Below are 25,462 nucleotides of genomic sequence, written 5' to 3'. Positions count from 1 at the left end.
CTAACTAGGGCTGGGCATAATGATTCGAGTAGTCGAATCTGAATCGAGTAGTAATTTTAATGATTCGAGTCGAGTAGTAAAATAAGATTTTTTCGAGTACTGAAATTATACGCTCCTCGCGGCTGAAAGTTAATTTATCAACAAGAATTATAGTTTCGATGTCAATTTTCACCGACGAAGCCTTGAAACCTTGACTGGTCGTACCGTAGCATACAATACATATAGTACAAAGCTACAAACGTTACTGGGAATAACGCATTTCTGAAGTCATGATCATTCCACAACATTGCCGCCCAGTGAAATGAAATCAGTGTGGTCCAAAAATACCTAGCTATCTGTAATATGATGGATAACGTACATTATATTCTTTGTTGTAGCATAAAAGGTACATATTTGTACTTTGAAATACTATATCCGGTTATGACGTCATAATAAGTGATACTCGATTACTCGACTCGACTCGAAGCAAAATACTTGATTCAGAATCGAATCACCCGGGTACTCGATTTTGCCCAGCCCTACTGCTAACTGCTTATGGCAATGGCAAGTTCATTGAATTTTCAGTCACGAGCGATACCGGTACTTCATACGAAATCGATTAAGCAGATGACATAACTCATGAACTAAAATCAACGATAATCATAAATGTGATTAACTCAAAATCAATGAATATATATATCTCTTTCTGTCGACTGACTGACTGACGACGCAGAGCGCGCATCCCCGTATATTCGAAATAGCAAATTGCCAGAGTCCCGGATGCTGACTTACCGCCGGTCACGGTTCATTGGTGAGAATATTGGCAATAATAATATACCTTAAAGGTCAACTGCATCTTCATGACAACTTTGCGGAATCATGTTCAGAATTTTTTTTCATTACGAAATTACCGACTCTCCGTGTTTCAACTCAATCGGAAATTGCCGTAATTTTGAGTGAAAGTTCCAATATGGGCATGTTTACAGAAAAAGCAGAATGTGCATTGTGACGTCAAGTGAGTGACACATATTATCAACACCGGTCACAGCGGCTGTTTGTGTTCTCGCAGTTTTTATTCTAATCAGTTATGGCCGAGGTTTCCATTGTAACGGATTTGCCAAGTGATATTGAGACTGAGTCCGAGTACTCGGATGTCGAATGTAAGTATCATTTTTGCACGTACTTACAAAATTACCGTTTAAATGGCGCATTGGTTCAGGTGTTGATGCGCTGGATCCCACGTCAGTGGAACCCCTTGCAGCTTCATATGATGGTGAATTGGTGATGGGTCATGATCAGCCTAGCTTGCTCAGCGCCAGCCGCTCGTCGAGACTACATGAAATACAGTTGTATATATAGTCTGTAGTGTAATAGCTCGTTTCAGTCATGTATCTTGATGAGTTTGTGCTGTAAGGAGGTTCCGAGAGTTACTGACAGAATTGCCAGGATTCAATTCAGTGTGTCTGGACGTTGACGTATTGGAGATGTCCTACTATGGATATTGGATATCAATAGGAATATAGCCGCAGAATAATAACATCGAGTTTGATGCATGAATGGGATGAGTCTCTGATTCGGTTGCCAAATACTTATCTCGCACTAATACACTTGTTTTCACTTTTCAGGAAGTTGAAACATACCGCCTACAGAAATTGTGTTCGCTGGGTATGGGGATTCTGTGGCAAAAACCAGACAAAAATCCTGCCTGCATGCGTTGTTACTGCTGTCCGAACAAAATTTACGTCAAATTCTTACAATGGATTCCAGTTCAGTAACGCCACATTGTGAATGTACAGTTGTATTCCAAATAATAAACGCATATAACTAATCGACCAAAATAACTACTGTGTCAGGCAGAAAAGCATATATCGGGTATTATGTCGGGCAATAGCATCCTCTGCTAATTATGATTATGCTGCTAGTCAGAGGAGGTGGAACGGTCTCCGCACAATCGCTCAACTCGACAGTTTCTGGTCCAGTTCTGATGAGTGCTTGAACTTCTTCGACAAGCTCATTGCAGTAATCTAGAACAGGTATAACAATATGACGAAATCTCATGATGCAGTCAGATCAACGGCAGTTACCAAATGTTGAATTTTCAAGTATCTTGTGGACCGTACATTCCCCATTTTTGTACTTCGGGTATTGACCGTGCGCTCTTTGACATTTTCTGAGTTTTCGTGCAATTTTCATTGAAATGCATTGATTGCCAACTGCATCCTACAAAAAATGCATAATTGATGAGGCTAGTAATTATGCCAAAATCTGATATAGGTTGTTTTGAATAGCAGAGACACTGCAAGGTACCTACCTGGCTTTTTGACTGAAATATGGTTGTAGTGATATAACTTTGGGCAGAAATGATTGAGGAGGGCATTAAATGATTCACTTCCAGCAGTGTTACCATTCGGCGATAGATGGCGTATGTCATTTACCATTCGCGTGGAGTAGAGAACATGGCAAATACTTTCATATGCCAATGAATCTGAAAATGGATTGTCATAATGGTAAACAACAGGATTAAAGATGCTATTCATTGTAACTGAAATTTAGGCCTATATGTATCATGTATATATGCTGAATGGAGCAGTTTGATTCTTTTTGATACAGTCAAGTAGGCTATTTCATCTTTAAAGGATATAACGGCATCTACACTACCCGTAAATCAAAATCTGGAGTATGAGCAGTTTGTGCAGTCTTGCTTGATTCTCAGTGTGCTACCTAAACCAGACTCTTGCACGTCCGACTCTGATTGACACATTGGACAATGTTTAAAAATGCTCACCAGCTTATTATTTCTGTCCACAATCACAAACTGGGTCTTGGGTCTTGCTATATTCTCCAGAGATTTCTCTGAATCTGAATGGCTGCAAATCAATATCTTGGTGAAGGTTTGGTACAAATATGATTACACTGTTCAAGTACTCACTCTGACTCGCTGTCTAACTCTGTTGGGTGGAAGCTATCATCACTTGACAGGGATTGGATATCACTTTCACAGTCTTCATAATCCTCTCCAGCAATAGGGTTGTGACAGCGATGAAAAGACACTTTGGGTACCGAATATCGCGTATTCGAGCAACCATACGCGACACAAGATGTGCCTCCGTGCCTCATCTTCTTCATACCTTCCATATTCACGATCAAATCCAGTATCAAAACCAATCTTAACGCGAATAACTATCTGTTTACCACACTGAGCTATACCAGGACTTTTGCCGTGTCACTCACATGACGTCATTTCATAGCTGAATGATTTGATATCCGTTTTTCAGCTTTTCGATTTATAATTTAAATTACTTGAAAACTATCATGTAATTTCAATTTTTATTATTTTATTCATATTCCTAACCACATAACGTACGAAATAAGGCAAATTCATTTTTAAGATGCAGTTGACCTTTAAAGGTTTTGGATATGCTACGGTCGTGCAGGATCGTGAAATAATTATTACAATCCATTAATGGTATTCAGACATTTCCAAATTTACTAGTCCCTCTACTGGCTTAACCACTTGAAAAAAAAAACTGTTCGATATTTTATCAATATTCAAAAATGCACGCGACTATGACTTCACATTGAGTAAAAAACAACACTCGACTCCAAATTCAGGTCTGATGACGTTATTAACTATAAGCCAGTATCGACTGTTATGTTTTAATTGTGCAATACGACAGTTTGCAAACAGTCATTTCTGATTTCCACCATGTCAATAATTGTTTTCCACCAAATATGGTACACTATTCATTCCCCCCTCTAAATTCCACCATATGTGGTGAAGATACGGTGGATAAAGGGAGGGAATGTATCTTCCTCCATTTTTCTACCATTTTTTTCCACCTTTTAGATTTACAGTGTATGCTGCGGTCAGTTTAATTAGAATGCCGGCGTAATCAATGGGGCGCGTGCGGTGAAATGATGAGAAATGTTATTTGACGTAAGAGTGTATTGCGCGATTGTGTGGGAAAATTCTGAATGGCGTCCGAGAAGACAGTAAAATGTTTGAATCATTATGATACCGAAGCGTGGTCAGTGACCGATTTAGGTGAATTGTGTTCGGTATTGATTTTATTAACTGCATCCTGCCCGATAGGCCTACTAGCTAAAGCTTTCGCTGAATTGCATTTACTAGTGATAGAAAACTAAAAACGTGCACGTGTATACAATGAGAGAGAGAGAGAGAGAGTTCTTTTATTCGTCAACCATGAAATATAGTAAAGGCAATGTCCACAAACATTCACGTCCAATAGTATACATTTTTAAAAATTTTTCCTAACTATAATTGGCACGGTATAGACTGGGAGACCCGATATGACCGAAGTCTTCTAGGCCGGAGTCACCCAAGCATATTGGCAGTATAATTATAATATGGATCAATTTCTTCTCTCAGTCAAGTAGCACCGCAAAGAGTAACGAAATAAACAAAAGTAAATAAAAGACAGCAACACTAGTGAAGGACGGTTACCATAGTTAACAGTGTGATCAGAAAATAACAATTTGACCCATGTACACAGTGGTAATATTATTGTAGCATATTAAATGAATCAAAACAACAAACAACATTACTGTGGTCATGCAGTGTTGTAATGACTCGAGTCAGACTCGAGTCACGTTTTTTTTGTGACTCGACTTGACTCGAGTCATTTTCTTGAAATGGGAAAATGACTCGACTCGACTCGAGTCAATATTTGGATTGACTCGACTTGTACTCGAGTCATTACTCATGACTCGACCCAAGTCATTGACTTGACTTATTTTATATGACTCGAAGACGAAGAAATTTGCGAATCGTAGTAGCTAGATGAATTCTGCCGACATCGCTATTTGTCACCAATGCTTTAATTGCACTTGTCTGATATCAGATAGGCCGCCGTAAAAACAACACACAATGGTACATAGTAGCAATGCATTGTACAAAATCATCCAGTGACGAAGAGGTCATAAATACTCCGCAATCAAAGTACTCAATTATACAAGGAAACAATCAAAGCAAAGTTCCATTAGAGCCAATGTAATGACTCAGATGGTCAAGTAGGCTACTTGGAAGAGACTGATACGCTCATGTGTAGATTTGAAGGCGATGATTATTTGCATTTTGGGCGACTAGAAATAATGGGTATCCAATGCTCTTCAGTGGGGTTCAAAAATGCTTTTCAATTCCTGCATCTAGTGCACCAGTGGAAAGTGTATTCAGTAGATGTGGATTTATATTCTAAGGCCATGCCGGTTTAATATATCTGAGGATCTCCTCTCCACTTTGGTATTTTTGAAGTGTAACTCATCATTGATTTGATCTGCCGTCTGTGAAAACACACAGTACCCTCCGTCCATTTGACGTTTTGTTAGGTATGTGCATTGTCCACGTGAGTAATAATGAATGTGTGTGATGTTTGTAATAGGGTTGTTCAAAATTACTTCTTTTTTATTCTACTTGGTGGCTACTTGATAAAATTGTTATCTTGCATTAAAAGAACACTGAATCTGGTTAAATTTTTAAAGAGTAGAATCAATGATATGGGAGGAGAAAATTTTGGATTCGAAAATTAGTGGAGTATTTTTAGTGAGAAATTCTTTCATCTAATATAATTACATACTAGTGGTAAGCCGACTATTTTTTCATATCCAAAATATCCTACTCCAATAACTTTGCTTCTACTAGTTGGAATTGAGCCAAATTTGCTATCAATCATATTTTCACACAATCTAACAATATCATGAGGTAGCCGGTAAAATTCGAAAATCTCTATTCGTAATTAATCCAAAATTTTCTCTCATAGCATTGCTTTCTACCGGTTGGAATTGCGCCAAATTTGAGTTTTTTTAGGCAATCTAACAATTTTAAGAAGTAGCCGGAAAATTGGAAAAATGTATTTTAACAGCCGCATTGTACCATTATTTCTCCATGCTGTAACTGCGATGTAGTCTGTAATGCAATTAGGAAAACCTTTAGTAATATCCAAAGGTATCTGTTCTTTTGTCACTGCACATAACTGCATGCACGCTTTTACAGCATGCTGGCCTGGTGTAAATACCTCTACATAAACATGCATCTGTTGATTCTCTATCACCTTATGTGTAGACGTGAATTCGTAGGTTCTCTATCAGATAGTATCTAGACTTGAATTTATTGGCTCTCAATCAGCTATTTGTGAGCTGTCGTCGATGTGCTCGTAATAAAAACTGAATGCTTGTATTTGTGATGTATCAGACTGACAAGACAGATATTTGATTTTAATTTCTAAGATTAGTAAAGTAATCAGATTGGCGACCTGTCTCGTCTATCTGTAGCATCGGTAAATGAGGCCTGGAACTGTCCGTAATCTACCTAAATAAACATGTGCCAAGACTCTGATGGGGACAAAATAAGCATGTTTGGCAAGCAATGAGTTCGATATCACCAAAGCAGGATTGAAAACATGGGATGAACATGACTTCAATACTGTGACTCGGACTCGAGTCATAACACTATGACTCGGACTTGACCCTTTAAACGGTGACTTGGACTCGGACTCGAGTCGGTGATGAATTGAAAATGACTCGACTTGACTCGAGTCAAAACCACAAAAGTAAGATTGACTCGTGACTCGGAACCATGCGACTTGGTTACAACCCTGATACAATGCTATGTTAGACGACTACGGATATGATGTAAATGAGAATTGCGAGTAAACAGTTGCAATACAAAAGTTATTTGTGAACGCTGTAGTGGCGCTTAACGATCGAAAAGCTGAACACGTTACCGGGTAGATGATGATCCCATGGCTCCTAAAGTCGATAGCGAACGGGTCTGTCGGGGCTTGCAATATCCTGAGGCGGTGAGTTACCGAACTCGAAGGCACCACCATGTAACGGGTGGGTGTGTCGTGCAGGAGCAATAGGTAGCTGAACTGGAGACTTTCTCCCTTTAGGTTAGTTATTCCTTAACTCACACAGGATCACTCGGTCGGATATATTGCAGAAGATAAATGCGTCCGGTTCGTAGATGAATCTCAAGTCTCAAGGGCGGTAACAGAGAAACAGTGGGTTTTTATGCTCAATATGCGTAACAATGCATGTGATTGTGAGCTTGAGCCAGTAAGAACGGGTTGGTAAAGTTCTAGCGACTGGAAAAAGGCAGTACTCAGCTACTATGTTTGGCGTAATAATGGTTACGAAGCTTCGGCAACACTAGAAACACTAGAAGAGAAGTCGAGATCTAATAGTTGTCATGATATGGTCAAATCCCTATACTACGAGCACAGTATATTTCCCTCCTAACAGATAGGCTACATGGCGTTAAAACTAGGGACAGCGGTCTACTACAATATACAAGACTGCTGACAAGAGGTGAGAATTATCTTGGATGAATTCCCACTATCGCATTTTTTTAGTAAGTAAATGTGTTAAATACGGAATTTTATACGCCTAAACGTATATATACAAATTAGGTTAATTGTTGCTTTTTTGACAGATACAAAAATGGCCACAAGCGAACTCGAAAAAATAACGAAGGGAGCCCAACTTTCATCCGAAAGAAAAAGCTCTGCTATTGGAGCTGATTAAGCAAAACCTGATTGCGGAGGATAAAAAAAACGAACAAGGTCTGTGCCACGAACAAGGTCTGTGCAGCGGCCAAAGACCGAGCATGGAGGTATATTAGCTCTTGAATATAATGGTGTCGGCATCAGCTGCCAGCGAATGGTCAAGTGCTGAAAAAGCGATGGCAAAACACGACAGACCATTCGAAGGATGATGCCGCGCAGCTCAAAAAGCGCCGAAAGACAAGGCGGAGGGCCGATTGTGGTCAATATGGGCCCCCTTAGTGAGGCAGTGGCATGTATGTTTTGAATTCCAGGATGTGTGGAGTGGATTGAAATGAAGATTTGTTTTTTTAGCAGCCGTCCCGGGTCAAATCTCGGCCTCAGCAATCCATCTTTGTCAGTCATCGGAGATTATACATCTGATATTGTAATAAATTTTCAAATGTCAGTGCTTAGTTAATAGCCGTAGTGCTCAATTCGGTGACGGGCGAGGAAGGGGATGACGATGGACAATAATATCAACATGTAACGCACCCCAACATGAACCAGTAGCTCAGCTCCAGTTGCCGCGGCGATTTGATACTCTGGATGCGCAGTCCAATGAACAATGAACTTGTATTTTTATATTTTATTTAGACAATCGTAGCATTGAATTTGATTTATCAAAGACTGAAATACGTAAAAGAAACAAAGAACGAAGCAATGTGGCTTAAAGAGCTGTTGATAAGAGGGAACAACATGATAGAGGGGGAGAGTGAATTGATAAAAGAAGAGTTTAGGCTAAAAATACTATACTTTGAGTTGAAGATTGAAAAATTACAACAAGTCTCCTAAAAAATGTCTAATCGTATATAACGGAGAAATTGAAGGCAGCAGAATAGGGTGGGGATAGATTACACGCTGTATGGCCTTGATTTCACGGGGAGCGAGTGAGACGGCCGAGCCGTAGCGAGAACGAGCCTAGCGTTTTCACTGATGCCGTGACAGTGATCGCTAGCACTGGCGCCACCACGCGGTTCGAGACAATGGTGCAGAGTAGTCGAGAAAAGCGCGCGAGAAAGTTGTATTGCTACGAAGCTGCGACCTGAAGGAAGATGGAGGAAGAGCAATTAATTGTGGAAATTAGGGCATATGAGTGTCTGTACAACATGGGCATCAGTGCGTATAGGGACACAGTTCGCAAGGATAATGCATGGAGAAACATAGCCGATTCATTAAAAACTACTGGTGAGTGCTTCTTTTATCGCACTACGTTACCGCCGTATGCATACAAAGTTTTGCTTCTTTCAGTGGAAGATTGCAAGAAAAGATGGCGGGCAGTACGGGATAAATATCGGAGAGAGTTGGACAAAGAAAAGAAGAACAACCGGTCTGGATCGGGAAGAAACTGCTGCGCTGAGTGGGAGATGATGCCGCGGCTCGAGTTCCTGCGTCCGCATACGACGAATAGAAAGTGACTTTGCAAAAATGTCAATAATATCCATCGATATCATTTCATTTTTTTTGTCAGAACTACTTCGAATTTCAGCAGTAAGCGAAGTGCCGTAGTGCTGAATTCAAGGTACAGTCGGAGTAAGATTGCAGCATTCGTTTGTAATACAACTCTCGAAATAATTTTAGTGCAATATCCGACAATGAACATTCAGATGCGGGATGTTCAATTCTATCAGATGGCTTCCCAGGTTCGTAGTTTTCAAGCTCAATAAAAATCAATTTGACGCGTCATATTTACTACCCTATACCTAACCCAGAATATACAACACTGGATTTATCGGCACTGTGTCCTGATCAGAATGACGAGTTTCTGCTAGAGGGTACAGCTGAACCACCACTCCCTGCTCCTGAGCCGTCAACCAAGAAGCGCAAGACAACTGATGACCAAGATTTGACACAAATTTTGGGAGCAATAAACAGTCTAAGTGAGTCTTCCAACTTATGCGTGCTCTATTCATCAGTGGATAGGCTACTTCTATCTTTTCAGAGTACTCAAGTAGTGCTATTTGTCACATATTTTCATTACTTATATATCCAACCGGACTACTTCAACTTCTACTTGAATAGCAACATTAACTACTTTTACCACATCGGTAAGTGCTCATCAAATCAAATGTTTCATTTTCCAGATCGTCCGCAACAATGTGAGCAGAATAGTGCTGCGATGGTCTTTTTACGGGGCTTGGCCAGCCCTCTATCCTCTTTGAGCCCTCAAAGGCAGATGAAATTTAAAGTTCAAGTATGGAAGCTCATAGCAGAGCTAATGGAGGGGGATATTGAAGCGAGCGACTAGACACGTCTGTCTCAATTAACTCTGAATAAATCTTGTGAAACTAAGAAACCAGTGTATTCGTAAATGTCAGGAACATGCAAGGCAACAATAAATTATAGTAAAAAACAACTGTAAGACTGAACAGCAACATAACACAAAACACGTGTTGCTCTCCTATATCAGAAGTCCCATCAAGTTCTAAAGACATGATCTGACTGCCAAGGCACAGATCCTTCACTACCCACGAAGTAATCAGCATAGGCAGCGCGAACTCTTGCAGCTTCAGAACTGTATGGTCTCCCCACTATCCGGAGCCTAGTTAAGTCTGTAGCGAGGTTTGCTGATTCTTCATTGTCTGTAGGTTCAGGCAAACCAATTTTCTCATCGCATAAAAAATTATGAAGGACTGTGCTTGCTTTGACGATAGTGTCGACATGTTCAGGTGCTGCATCAATGCGTCCATACAGTACTTTAAATCGAGCAACCAATATGCCAAATGCCATTTCAACGACTCGACGTGCATGAGAAAGTCTGTAATTGAAAATCCTTTTCTTATCATCCACATGAGAGCTGGAATAAGGATGGAGTAGATTCCGCTTTAAAGGGAACGCCTCGTCCCCAATAAACACTGGTGGAACAGATTCAGTCTGACCAGCTAGAACTTTATCTGAAGGCAAGTCCAACTCTTCATTAAAAAGCATTTTGCCAAATGTAGATGATTGTAAGATCCGAGAATCAGGACACTTTCCGAACCCACCAACATCTACCACAACAAATTTACAGTTCGCATCGGCTACGCCAAGAAGTACGACACTGTAAGTTTTTTTGTAATTGAAATACATGGAGCCTGAATTTTTTGGTGCACGGATTTGGATGTGTTTTCCATCTACTGCTCCTAGGCAGCTGGGAAATTGACATTTTCTTTCAAATTCCTTGGCAATCTTTGCCCATGATTCTTTTGTTGGCGATGGCATCACAATTGGCTGCAGAGCATCCCAAATGGCTTTGCAGGTTTCAGGAACAATTTTTGACAGAACTGTCTTGCTCATTCTATACCTTGTTGCAAGATTTGTATAGGATCCTCCGTGAGCCAGAAAGCTGTAAAATATAATTCAAATTTGAGGACTTGACATTTCAAAGCACGGCAAAAAATCGCGTTCACGCGGCCATGATATGCAACAAGTAATGGAAAGGGATGAGCAAAATCGAATCACAGCCAATACAAATCAGTCTCATACAGGTCGGTTCCCAGTAAGAACTGTCATTGGAAGTTAGCAATGAAAAGCGCAACAACAACAATGAGGTCATTCCGTTGATTCGATTCATACATGATGAAAAATCATTCAATTTAGGACAGTAGCCTACTAACGAACCTCAGTATCTCTTAAGCTAATCTGCAAGCTTACAAGAAACCACTCTGTCATAATAACAAAAATCTTGGCCTCTTGTCAAGTTACTCTGGTTCAAAATTAGTGATTCGTTTTACCCACCCTCACGACAATTTAAAGAGAATCTTCCATCCATTCCCAAAATAGAATTTCAATGATCACATCAATAATCAATATACTTACTGCAGGGTTACTCCCAGGCGCTCTTCGGCACTGATAGGCTTCCTCATGTTTGTTGTAATCTTGGTTATAGATTCTTTGACATGATCAAGGAGTTTATAGAATGTTTCAGCTGGCATTCTAAAATATGTCCGGTACTTTTCCGGTCGGTGTAATCTCAAGTCCGGCACTAATATATGATATTCACCTGTAAATCAAAAGAGAATATGTATATCAAGGTATCAATTCAAAATATGTTGTTACTACGCAATAGAAAGATACACTGGTCAACACGTTTTTTGTGTAAGATTTCACAGGAAATTGGCCACCAACGCTAATTTATATATTACCGGTATATTATACAAATTAATGCACATTTATAGGTTGTGGGCAATATTTTACATATTTTTCTAATATTATTTGTTTGTAGCAGATCATTTAGCAATATTGACCAGCATCATTGCAAAGCCCATAATAGAATTCCATATCGGAATGATTTCGGTTGACAATCATTGCCGATGCAACAACGAAAAAGTACCGGTAAGGTCAACAATTTAGATATACCTTTTTGCTCCCTGGTTCGGAGATCTTCACCAACCCAGAATCTCCTCTTCTGTCTTTTTTTATGTTTACAATAAACATACGCAGCTACTAGCACCAATACTTTGTCCTGGTATTCATTCCAGCAATGTTCGCAACTATATTCCACTTCCATAGCGGTCTAGAGGTCTGCTTGTCTAGCAACGCTCGCAAATTTCTCGTTGCGATACGTTCTCGAAACGCGCCACAACCGTGCGGAAACGTGAAAAAGTGAGCGAGAACGAGCGAGTCAACGGAAATCTCCAGCGAGGCGTGAAGCAAAGAAATAAACAACGACATTCGCTCGCCGTGAGAATGCACGCTCCCCGTGAAAACAAAGCCTATGGATGGAAAGATTGGAGAAATCATAAAATATTGAAGTGCAGAGCTAGAACTGGTATTCATAAATGAACACTTTGACTGCCAACGATCCTATATTCAGGATTTCACGCATCTCTAAAATATGCCAGCGATCCTATATTTAGGATATTTTTCAAGGACGTACAGTAAAGTCCGGCATCGGTTTTAAGTCGGGATTACGGCTTATTTCGAGGCTACTCAATAGACTTGTTGTTATTAACAACCAATTTCGCTGCCCCGAGCCCGGGAAAGCTTTTATATTTGAAATTAGATCAAGGGTGTTTTGTAGTGGAAGAAGAATATGAACCATACGTTGATGAGTTATCTGATTTCGATGAAATCAATGAAGATGAGGGTGATAGCATGGTTTCTTTACGATGGTATGCAAGAAATAGTACCGGCAGCAGTCCGAAGAACGATATTAAAGGGGCACTGCGCCCAAAAAATGATGTGGTCTCTAATTGAAGGGCAAAATGAAAAATAAATTTTGGCCGCAGCCGTTTTCTTCAGAACGCCACCGTAATGGAGCTGCAATTTATTGAAATTTCCAGAAACGCACCCGGCTGCAGCTGTCGCGGCTCCGGGTAATTTCTTAACCCGTTACATGGCACGATGACTTCATCATCGCACTTGCTCGACGCGATTAGGCACTAGGCAGTCACGCAGAGGACGAACTTTAGATAGTTGTCACTTGTCAGCCGATGTTATGAAGGAAATATGTCTTACACGCCAAGATGGTGTAGATACGGCGTTCCACTGACGATGTTTAGTCAGGAGATTTCTCTCTTAATTGGGCCTAGTGTATTCTATTTCTTGAGGGCAGGAATAGATCATGTCCTATTCTTATGTTGTCGTATGTATAAAACATTACCATCACCAATCAGTGTGCCCTCTGAACATTTCAAAATTCAGATTGGTCATAATTGGTTTCGCATTCAGGTTGGAGAATCATAAGATGAGGGTATCGTAAAATTATGGCTTGGGGATTAGTATGATTACAATATAATGAATACATGTGTTTTAGGGTCAGCCGCGGAATTGTGGGTTAAGGTTAGGTTTGCGTACCCTTGGATTTCGGTTAGGCATGATGAATTTTCCTACAGTACCCGAACCCTGCACCAGTTTTGAATGTCATGAATTTTGTCATGTTCATGGGGAACCCTGACTGGTGGTACTCGTGTTGTGGATAAGAAATTACTGTTATCCCGAAAAACGACTACAGCATAAAGTGCTTTTCAACCTGTGTGAGGGTTCGTACTTGTGCGAATGAAAAGAATTTCAACCAAATAGTCAATCAATGTTAAGTGTCAAAGAAAAACTGTATTTCCGGAGTTGAACTGGAAAGTTGACCTTTTTTTAGTCGACCGACCACGGAGTCTGAAAAATTAACCATTTTTTTCAGGCTTCTACTTATCCACTATTCTATTTCTGAAAACTTTGAATAAGTGTCCCCCTTTCCCGAGTCAAAAATATGATAACCCTACCTTGTAAGTGTTAGTGGGCGATGCCAGTGTTGATTTGAATGCAAAGTATTGGAATTTCGGCACACACATTCATATAGCGTTGACATAACAAGTCGATTTAGCGGAAAAGTGATATTGTTGCGAGTGAATATTGTTCATGGGTTTGCCCTTTGAGTTTCGAAAGAAATCACTGCACGACACCCCCAGAAAAAGCAACGAAGATCTGTGATTTTTCTACTGCAGTGATTTTAGTATTTGATTAATCAACAATATGATACGCTGAATGTGAAATAATGACGCTCTGTAACTACAGGAAGCTCTACAAATACAAAAGTGATAAGATTTTCATTTTCTTTTTGTGTAATAAATTCCAGCTGGCTGGTGCGAATTAAATTGTTTTTCAAAAAAAGTGCAAATGGAGCTCAAAAAGGTTGAAAAGCACTAGTCTACGCTATTGTCTTGCTCTACCCAGAGTCTTCGTAATAGTATATAGAACATACATTGCCATTATTGCAAGCTGCAATGACATCGAGAAGTTGTGCCGTTTCATTGGACTCACCTGGGTTTTCTGCAAAATATATGGTTTATTCATTTATGGAGAAGACTGAGAAGATTGTCCACGTCCAATTTGTCTAAAAAAACAGAGTGCTCCAGCAGTGTTGCAATGGAAAAAGTTGGTATGGAGCGTGCCTTGGATGTTATTATTTGAATCTTTTTTTGCCTTACTAACCATTTCTCAGGACTGAAAAAAAAGTTGGTGTCTCTGGGTAAGAAGAAAGGTATGGAAGACTTGCTACTATGGACAAGAAGCATCACTAATCACTTGTGTTGGTGCTGTCAGCAGTGTAAGTCTACATATCAACTATGTCTGACATCACATATTAGGAACTTTTTATATAATATGCAATTTCAGGTGCTAAAAAGAAGATGGATATCTCTTCTGCATCACATCACCGGCGAACATGAGTGGACAGTTGACGGGGAGACATATTCCTGCAGCTATGGCACTTTGACTGGGGATAAGAGCCTAAGAACTAGATGGTTGCAATGTGGATCTCCTAGTTTCAAAGCATTGAAATCTTTGATAGAAAACAAAAGTTTGATCTGGGATTTGGAGCAGATGACTCTAACATACTGGTAATTTGTTTTTTATGACTCATCACATCTGCACACCAGTTATCGGAGCATGGTCAGATCACTAAATTTCACACCTTCCTTTTTTAGGATCATTGGAAGTTTATCACAACGTCATATTGAAATTTGCACCTAAACGTCTTCATTTTACTTGTGACACGATGCTTGCACGAACTAAACTGGATGTCATGGGCCAGAAGAAGTGTGCATCCAGTCAGCATTGAACCAGCCTCCCCTTGCGAGGAATTACTTTCAAAACGTCGTGCTAGAATGTGACTGAGATACAATACATCTTCGAGTTGTACGGCATGTGCAGTGCTGCGTAGCTTACTAGCTCAATTTCATTCTTCCTTTGCCTGACTGCCCCGTTGTAATACCCTGCCTATATAGTCCTCAGATGTTTCTTTTATTATTTATTAAAAATTGTGCTGAAATACCGAGTAAGCAAAGTAGTGATGTATCAGGCACAGCAGCCATTGGTGGAATATAGAATGCAAACAGCTCCAGTTCACTGTCTAATACAGTAACAGTAACTGAACAGATTTCGACTTGAGAGCCGCAGTGTTATCAATCACAGTTCGTTTTCTATCGGCCATTTGAAACCGACATACAGTCCATCATCACTCGGGTACTTTTGCTTTATAGCAGTCACAATGCAGGCTGGCAAGGGCATTCTGTTTTTGCTACCCAAAACGTCGCCATCATTAATCCATTCCAGTAGCCTATGTGTCGATAAGACACCAAGCGATATTGTCTGCAATTGGAAAATATCAAAGTACATTGCAGCAATGAGAAAAATGCTGAAAACGAATAGCAGCATTATATATGACGGATAGTATAATGCTCCCAATTTATAAAGTGTAGGCATTTATATAAAAGCATGCGAGAAAAGGTGAAGAATGCAGGAAATTGCCGTTTATATCCAGGACTATAGAGTCATGACAAGCTCCAGACACAAATCCTCCTGATTTAACACCGCACGTTGAGCGCCGCCTTGGTGTGCAAGACATGATTCCTTCATAACATCGACTGACAACTATTTAAAGTTCGTCCTCTGCGTGACTGCCTAATCGCGTCGGGCAAGTGCGACGATGAAGTCATCGTGCCATGTAACGGGTTAAGAAATTACCCGGAGCCGCGACAGCTGCAGCCGGGTGCGTTTCTGGAAATTTCAATAAATTGCAGCTACATTACGGTGGCGTTTTGAAGAAAACGGCTGCGGCCAAAATTTTTTTTTCGTTTTGCCCTTCAATTTGAGACCACATCATTTTTTGAGCGCAGTGCCCCTTTAATGATGAAATTACCCTTCTCGGCACTATATGCAAACGCCGCTTTCCTCAGATGACGAGGATTACAGGGTTCCTTCAAGGCGTTACATAAGAATCAATACCAGTGCCGGTAGCAGTCATCAGGATAGTGAGAGTGATCAAAATACTATTTCAGGCAATCTAACAGCGCAGCCTTCCGTTGTCTATGCTAGACGTGAACACCCTCCAAGAACTAGAGACAACTATGTGTGGGTAGACCCAGCACGGGTTCCAATTGTGGAGAAATTTACCGGGCAGCAAGGTCCGACCGAAGAAGGTTCCGTAGACGACGTCACTGACCCACTTCAATATTTTTCGCTGATGTTTACAGAGGAATTTCTTGAACATATTGTCAGAGAGACAAATGAGTATTTTCCAAAGGCTGTCGCAGTACGTCAAGATGTCAAGGGCCCATCAGGGCCAAATTCACGCCATAAAAACTGGAAGGATCTCACTGTGTCTGAATTGAAGACGTATTTGGGTGTGATTATTCTCACAGGACTGATTGATAAAAATGTGGACTTGATATGTATTGGTCCACTGACACACTTATCGAAACACCAGCATTTCGTAGATGCATGTCTCGTAATCGCTTTCAGCAGATTAATATGTATTTACATTTCAATGGCGACATTCCGGAAGGATGTACAGACCGCCTGCACAAGCGTCGGCCTATCTATAACCATCTTTTGCAAAAGTGGCAATCATTGTACTCACTGGGAGAGCACATTTCAATTGACGAAGGCATGATGAAGTAGCGCGGTAGACTTCACTTCCGTTGCTATAACAAAGACAAACCCATAAAGTATGGCATCAAATCCTATCTATTAGCTGATTCATCATCCCACTATTGCTACAATATGGACACATATTGTAAGCAAAACAAGACTCTGCGGGAGACTGTATTTGGATTGTTGACGGAGAAATGTTTTCACCTGTTGCACTCACTGTACATGGACAACTTTTACAACAGCGTGGAGCTGTTGGAAGCGTTACTGGAAAAAGGAATTCACACCGTTGGGACAATGCGAAAATTTCGTGGGGAACCGAAAGAGTTGCGGGAATGTCATTTGGAACCAGGAGAATGGGTTGCAAAAGATAAAGGCAAAGTGGTTGTTCTTTACTGGAAAGATAAAAATTTGGTCAAAACCCATTAGTACGAAACATAACGGCACTGAATGGTGTGAAGTGGTGAGGAGAAAGAAGAACTCCAGAGAAAAGGAAAAAGTATTGAAACCGGCATGTGTTTGTGATTACAACAAGCACATGTCTGGCTGCGATCACTTGGATCAGATGATTGCGTACTACCCGTATACACGCAAGACAACTGATTGCGTACTACCCGTATACACGCAAGACAACTAAGTGGACTAAAAAGGTATGTTTTTACCTCATAGACATATCGATCCACAACTGCTATGTTCTGTACAGGGCAAAATCAGGCTTCAACAAGATGTCGTTTTATAAATTCAACAAGGAGTTGATTCGTAAACTGTGCTCTTCAACAGGAAAAGAATTCCCGGCGCGTTTATCTCTATCTTCGCCAAGACCAGTACATGCTAGACCCTCTAAAAGATCCTGTGATGGATTTGGTCTCCATCATTTGGCTCGATTCTCATCCACAAATAGCTCAATGTATCCGCAACGTCACTGTGTTGTTGGTAAATCAAATGGGATCAGCAAGAAAACGTCATATTGTTGTAAAGAATGTGGTACAGGGCTCTGTCTCATTCCTTGTTTTGTTGCTATCACGAGAATTGAACAATTTGAATCCTGCATTTTCGCTGTTGTTCCATTAGTTCCAAGCTATTTATTATTGTACAAGTTCCATGTTACTTATTATTTACAAGTTCCAGGTTATTTATTATTATACAAGTTCCAAGTAATTTAGTTTAGCTATTTATATTATGGTTATTTTCATCCTGCATAATAATTGCTATTGTTTTTCCTACAAGTGTTTTGTTACCAGTTTAGATTAAATGTTCTGCACTTTGAATATATGTGACGTCATAATTGGCGTTGTGACGTACATGCAGTAATAAAAATATTTCCATGATTATTTGTGTACAAATTTCTGGTAATTTTGTCCGGGTAATTTGGCAGTATTTCCTGCAATCACATCTGCATACAGTAGCTCTCCTTGTTTTTGTTTGACCACTAGGTGGCTTTTTAGAAAATGAGCAGTAAAACATTGCAATATATTAAAAATATTAAAAATTCCTCAATATAGAAGAAAAAAAATGATCATCAGATGCACAAGGTCAACAGTTATCAGCATGCCCGATTCCAGCAAGATTTGTAACTAGTCGAAAATTCAACGTTTCCTGGCATTTGCTAGCAATATCCATAATAGCCCTTGGCAGTTAAAGTGTTTAATTACAAGGTCGCGCTCGGATCATCCTGATAGAAGTTAGAGAATCGCTCACACATGTCATTCTTCTTTCTCAAGGGTGAGCGATAGGGGCTGTCCATAATTTATGTCTTATTCTATAGATTATTGATAAAAAAAAACAATCATATAGATTTCTATAGATTATTGATAAAAAACAATGCACCAAAAATTGTACCAAAAAGAAGCTCACAGGAAAGCCGTTAAGACTTCGTGCAAAGCGTTTGAAAGTTGCCGCCGAAGATTCGGCGTGCCACAAACCATAGAACGACGAGAAGACCAGTAATCAGGAAACCACGGCTCTTCATTGACTAATAGGTTATGCTTCAATGATCACGACATCCGTCGTAAGCAGATAAAACCGCCGCTGCAATTATGGTCAACAACTGCGCTATCCCTGGATGTAGTTATGTTAATCGACGTAGCGATCAATCGTGTAAGAGGTCTTTGTTCACGGTACTAAGACCAGAGCTGTTGAGGAATGAAGCGGCCCAGAAGCAGCAATGGCCAGCCTTCTTCTTTCTATCAGGGACCCCTCAAAAGGCGATCGTATCAAGACGTTGCTCCATAAGGAGACGTGAATAAGAAGCTGTCTCAACTTTAACAGATTTAACAGAGTAATTTATAATAGAGCCGCGATCTGCGAGAATCGTTATCAGGGGAGTGATATCATTCAGCTCAAAGGCTGAAAGCAACTCAAATTTGGGGCTCTGCCTAAGCTAAAATACGTGGTATTTCTCACTCGCATCAAGAAACCAATAATGCACCAAACGATTCCAATTGATACATTTATTCATATAAAAAATGTCGATTACTCGGTCGATGTCAATTTTCTCAGTTGGTGACGGGCGCTTATGCACTTTCCCGTGCTACTTGGGTTGCCTTACGGTGGGAAATATGGCTTCACATACATCACAACTGATTCATTTCATTCAATCCTTCGAAGCATTTGGAAATTTCCTCCTCGGTGATTGATTGATCCCCCCCCCCCCCACACACACACACAATGATGCTTTGGCCATTACTTTCACGTATCAGTGTCGGTTGTAAAGGAATCAAAACTTCTGTGCAAACATAATGCTCAGAACGTTATTTCCGCTGTGCTTATGAAATACCGATTACAATACTGAAACAGATTCTGCTGAGTGACGCGCTTGAAATTACAGGAGCATGATCTGGCATCCCACTTCGCCTACAATGACATGCCGTTTCATTTTCATCGCATATCCTTTTATTATTATCTATCCTCTATCATCATATAATACATCATTATTATAACTATTAATACATCATTTTAATAACTAATAATAACTCTTTGCTGGTATCGACCGACCTTAGATTAAGAAAAACTAGATGTCGCACTCTGTCGATTGTACAATAAACAAACAGTACAATAAACAAACAAAGGGTATGTTGAGTCACAATAATCCGCCGTCACGCATGAATTCCGCCTGCAGAAAGTCGCCTGTTGTAGAAAACAACTGGTTTCGGTATTGTGTTTACGTTTGCGGTGGGTAGAAAAAGCGAAAGATTGAGTTATACAATGGACGGAGAATTATGGCAAGTAGTGATTTATATGGATGAAGAGGAGGAGAGCGGTCAGCAATCTGATGATAGTGAGATAGTCACTGTGAATATTTCTATTGAAGCACCTGTGAATATTTCTATTGAAGCACCGTGAGAGCTGTCGTCGAGGATTTTATGGCCGAAAATCAAACACGCTAAATCCTTTCAATTCTTTATGACATAGGATCAGCATATGCCAAACAGTTTAACCCCAATTCGTATTTTTCTAAATATGGAGTGCTTTTAAATCGAGCAAATTCGCTGTCAGTCTCTCCCGGGGATCTGTTGCTCGTACTTCAGAAATTCCACCAGTATCTCAGCAGTGTTATTAATCCTCAGAATATAGGAAGGAACGCAGTTAAGGACATCAGTGACACGGACGTTGAAATACTTGAATATATTGCTGGATTCTTGTAGAGGAAGTTGTGTTACCACCCTTCAACCACTGAGTTGGACAAGCGCGTCATTATGAAGTTGAAAGGTGAAGTCAGGAAAGGATCTTTAGCCGACCAACGCAACAGAAAATTTAATGGCACATCTGACCGGTTATGGGTGGCTGTTGCGAAGTGCATAGAATTAGTTATGCACTGCGAACGGTATTTTCGCAATCACGTTGCCGAGGAGCCTCACCCTGGACTGGATAATGAGTTTAAGGCACGATTCATGTTATTATCTGGAGTTGTCGATTTATATTCCAAGCTCATCTCTGAAGACACCACATTGGACGGATGGATTTACAGTCAAATCTGTGTTTCAAAAATTGTTTTTCAAATTTATTAAAGTGCGGGCTCATTCTTATTCTGTGAAATTGAGGAACGTGTTGGAAAAAAACATCAACATCGCAAGGACAAACAAGGGTCTCAGGAAGCAGTTGAAAAAAATGAATAACTGAATTTGGTATAAATAAATTGAATAGGCCTAAGTTTTGAGTGTTTTCATTATCAAATTAATAAAATTGGTTCAGGAACGATGACGTTTCTTTAGCGGTTCTTCGTCAATTTTTCCGTTCAACGCTGTCCCCTTCACTGACTTCTTCATTGTTATAATTCGTTCGTTGTATCCGAAGCTCAACACAGACGGATTATCTGCAGAAGTTTGGTCGTAGTTAATTGCATCAGCCCCACCGATTGCTCTTTGCATGCTGAAATGTCGTTCCAGACAGTCTTGCGAAATCCTTGCGAAGCAAACCCATTTTATCGTTGTGTGCTGGAGGAGGTACCAAGTCTATTATTGACGGTACCAGCATGCAAATACCCTGGTAAGTTGGAGAAGCAATGAAATCAGTTTTCACAGCACGTGGATTTCTTCCAGGTATGGAAATAATTTAAAATTCGTGTTGCAGCCACGATAAGCGTGGGTCGCTGATGTCTGCGAACGATGCCATAGTCGGGTTCTTCTGGCCTCGTTTTCCGGAAGTACATTCTAAATCTTTGCGTACTCGGACGTTGCTACGAAACCAGCTCTTTCCAACTGTCTTGCAACAGATATTGAGAGAACCTGCTCAATGAAATTGAACTCTTTCTCATTTCTGAGTTATTAATAGATTGCTACGATTGTAATTATAAGATCACTCATACCTGTGCTGCATATTTCACTGACATTTTCGAGCGAGAATTTAAATAGATATGGGAATGCTTGAGTTTGGAAGGCTGATGGAGATCACTGGACCACAAGTCTTTGTAGATAACTTCCATGTGTTTCCACAGGATTTGCCCCGTTGGTGATTTCAGTGTATTTTTTAGCATGGAATTTCGCGCGGTCTGAATATAACCAGTACTTAAATATATAAGTTGAAATGAAACATTCAGTGAGAATATTTACCTTGATTAAATGAGGAGGATCTGGCCATAAATAGATAAACCTATCCTGGCTGAACGGGTTTAGTAGCTTACAGTGGCGGCTCGTCCTATAGGGCAACTGGGGCATTGCCCCACCTAAAATTCTGTTCAATAACAATTTAACCATTTATAGACGCACAGCGCTCAATATATATCGAGATCACAGCGAAACCCGCGTTCTTCTTGTGCTTTCGCTTGCAAATGCCCATACATAGCGAATTCTCCGCGAAAATCGAATTCTCTTCTGTGTTTTCGCTTTGTGAATGCCTAGCCGGGGCTTGCCCCGGTAGCGCTCATAACAAGCTTTCACTATCTATTCTCTCAAAGCTGCGCACAATTAAGAAACGTTGCTTTACTCTCTCCTATTCGTAAAATGGCCGAGCAACCGGGGCAAATATGCTTGCTCGCCCCTAAGGTGTGATGTAACAATCGTATCTATATCTGAACTCGGATACCGTGATATGCGTTGAGTCGACCGTTGCTGGTACAGGTCGATTTTGATGGTGTTTCACACCATGATAATTCTTGAAACTTGGTATGTCATGTCGTGATGGTGGTATTTAACACTGTCCTAAGTTTCAGGGTTTCTACTCAAAGTTTAGGGTAGTAATTCCGTTTCCAAAGTCGAGTGTGTGCTGATCGGTCATGTATCGCAAACATATTTCACGCAAAGCCGGTATTGGTCTCCATTGATTTTAACGATGCTCCTTAGCTAGATCCGTCATGAACTTTTACATGGTATGTCTTGATTTTAGTATCGAACGCTGTGCCAAGTCTCAAGGTTGACACTCAATGATTAGGGCAGCAATTTCGTTATTAAGTTCGAGTATGGTAGAGATGTGCGCTGATCTGACACTTAGCCTACCTAACCATTGCGGATTTCACGCAAAAGCCGGTGTATCTGTGTTCCATACTGAGATAGGTGATGAGATGATGATATCATGAAACAGTTTAATAACATCCTCGGTTTGCATTCAAATATTTAGTTTTATTTTATATTCTCCAATGTCAATTTCACCGTGGAATGGTGGCCTTCGGGCCATTTGCTCACAATTACAACCCCTGTCAAGCGCGATAGCTGTTTCGTTTTCGATGGCGGCTAACAGCTGATCGCTTGATCAGCCGATTCCTCAGTAAATATTACGCAAAATTCGGCGTTGATCTGTTCGTATTAATTTTGACAGTGTACCATACCGAAAACGGTCATGAGGCTATACTTCTCGATGATTTCATGTAACAGTGTACCAAGTTTTCGGCTTTCATCCACGTATTTATTCGGTAATATATTTTCCGAAGGCGATTTTGCAGCAGACATATAGACACTATAGACCGTAAGCCGTATGTGTCGTGTGACAGTCTCCAGCCTCAAGGCCAGAATCTCCCAAGCTGTACCGGGACCGAATTTCCGAGGCTGCTATCCGTAGTTCTTCAGAATGATGTTTTGGATTCAATATGCCATTTCCTTGTCCAATCTATGAGATAACAATTGCGTATGTGTCCGAACTCGTTGACCTTTCCAGTTAGGCATACGCAATCTCTCGATTTATAGTCATTTCCATTTCTGCAGATAAGTAGTCAGGTCAAGTGCGAACATGAATCGTGTTGAATCTTTGCTCCGTACGCCGTTTAGCCAGCTGCCTTTAGAGCAAAAATTAGAGGTAAAGCGACTAGGTCCGTATCAGCCTAGAAATTGCCCATTGATCCAATCGTACGCCGGAGGAAAGCGCACTCGTGCCTTTTCTTCAGCGCATTTCGATAAAAATGAATGGCTTACTTATGGCGAGGATAAAAACGCCTTGTTTTGCTTTTACTGTCTTTTATTCGACAGTGCCGGTACCGGAAGCAGTGGCTCTTGTTGGAACAAAATTGGTTATCGCGATCTGAAGCATTTGTCAGAGCGTCTGAAAACGCACCAAAAATCCCAAGTGCACATGGCTACTAGTGCAGTTAAATATAAATTGTTTCGCAGAGTAAATGTAATGTCGCAGCTCAATGAAAGTTATCGCGTATCAGTCTGCAAGCACAATGAGCTTGTAGATAAGAATAGGCATGTTCTCTCTCGGGTGATTGATGCCATTAAATTTATTGGAGTTCATGAATTGCCCCTTCGAGGCCACGATGAGAAGGAATGCTCTCTCAATAGGGGGGTATTTTTGGATCTAATTAAATACACGGCTTCCATTGATAGCATTTTGCGCGAACATCTCGACACCGCGACAGTAGCTAAGGGTACCTCAAAGACTATTCAAAATGATGTGCTTGATTCGATATATCACATCTATCTACAGCATTTGTTTACCGAGATTGTTGACGCTGAATTTCTATCTATTCAGTCTGACGAAACAACTGACATTACGTGTTTGTCACAACTAGTCGTGATTTTTCGGTTCACGAAATTTGGTATGCCAGTCGAACGATTCCACAGCTTTGTGGCTGTTGACGATCGCACTGCTGTCGGAATTTCTTACGTATTAAAAAAACATTACAGCCCTATTCAGTTGAGTCGAAACTTATTGCGCAAACCTACGACGGCGCAGCAGTCATGAGCGGATCGCGACATAGCGTACAAGTTTTAATGAAAGAAGTTTACCCGCATGCGCATTTTTTGCATTGTTACGCGCATCAGCTCAATCTTGTAGTGAAAAAAATGTGCTTAGGAATATCTTCTGTCAAGATATTCTTTGCAAATCTTTCAGGGTTCTCCTCCTTTTTCTCTGTTTCGCCAAAGCGATCTGATCTATTGCGCGACATATGCAAGCACCGGTTACCTAGATGCGTATCAACACGGTGGAACTTCCAATCCAGAGTTGTGCAACGAGTGTCAGAGAGTAGGGTGGAGCTTCTGGAATGCTTCTCAGTGATTGAGAGCTCTCCTGTCTGGGATGATACTTCCATACGTGAAGCGGCGGGGCTTAAACGACTCCTGGAAGACGAAGAATTTTTGTTCTTTTTGAAGCTTTTTTGTGACATCTTCATGCACGTCGATACACTGTACAGCACTTTTCAGTCGCGTATGGCCGATGGTACTACTGCGCAATTGTGTATTGCACATTTTTGTGAGGCAATTTCGCATATCCGGGCGAATGTACACTTCGCTGGTGACACAGCGCTTTTACGTCGTGGGATAAGTGTGCAAAACCTGCTTGTTGCGGCTTACGAATGTTGCGATATACTGATGTCCCAAATCCAACATCGTCTGAATAGTGACCAGTTGGTTACTTTCGCCCTGTTAAATCCGAGAAATTTCCCTGCCTACAAAATTCATTTTCCTTCTGGACTACTGCGCAGCGTGCCTCGTTATTACCCGATGATCGACATTGCTCGGTTGGAGAGCGAGTTGACTTGTTTGTATTCTAACACATTCTTTTCGGAAATTAAAACTACTAGTGAACTTTCAAAATTCCTAGTTGAAAATTCGCTTTCGATCAACTTTGCTACAGTAACTAGCTTTCTGAATATCATTTTGACCACCCCGGTTTCATCCGCGGAATCCGAGCGCAGTTTCAGCACATTG

At 40.6% G+C, this 25,462-nt stretch overlaps 1 protein-coding gene and 1 long non-coding RNA gene across 3 annotated transcripts; both read left to right on the top strand.

The window, feature by feature from the left end:
• The first annotated feature begins 8,450 nt into the window (after positions 1-8,450).
• LOC145448469 (transcription factor Adf-1-like) lies at positions 8,451-9,758 on the top strand. 2 transcript variants are annotated; one of them, XM_080326851.1, is made up of 5 exons: positions 8,454-8,726; positions 8,790-8,952; positions 9,010-9,060; positions 9,120-9,418; positions 9,623-9,758. In XM_080326851.1, exons 1-4 carry the CDS (start codon positions 8,594-8,596, stop codon positions 9,187-9,189), a joined length of 417 nt encoding a protein of 138 aa, XP_080182977.1. In that variant the 5' UTR covers positions 8,454-8,593; the 3' UTR covers positions 9,190-9,418; positions 9,623-9,758. The 2 variants fall into 2 exon arrangements, with proteins under 2 accessions (XP_080182976.1, XP_080182977.1); XM_080326850.1 differs by having other exon boundaries at positions 8,451-8,726; positions 9,010-9,418.
• A 4,185-nt stretch (positions 9,759-13,943) lies between these two features.
• LOC145448470 (uncharacterized) lies at positions 13,944-16,028 on the top strand. Its single transcript, XR_013917929.1, has 4 exons — positions 13,944-14,391; positions 14,455-14,559; positions 14,628-14,851; positions 14,939-16,028. It is a non-coding gene; the product is annotated as an uncharacterized LOC145448470 (long non-coding RNA).
• The last annotated feature ends 9,434 nt before the right edge of the window (positions 16,029-25,462 follow it).

Source organism: Botryllus schlosseri, chromosome 10 (assembly GCF_051294905.1).
Source record: "Botryllus schlosseri isolate E-star chromosome 10, Bs_hap1, whole genome shotgun sequence".
NCBI classification, from domain to species: domain Eukaryota; kingdom Metazoa; phylum Chordata; class Ascidiacea; order Stolidobranchia; family Styelidae; genus Botryllus; species Botryllus schlosseri.
This window is presented reverse-complemented; position numbering and strand designations above follow the sequence as displayed.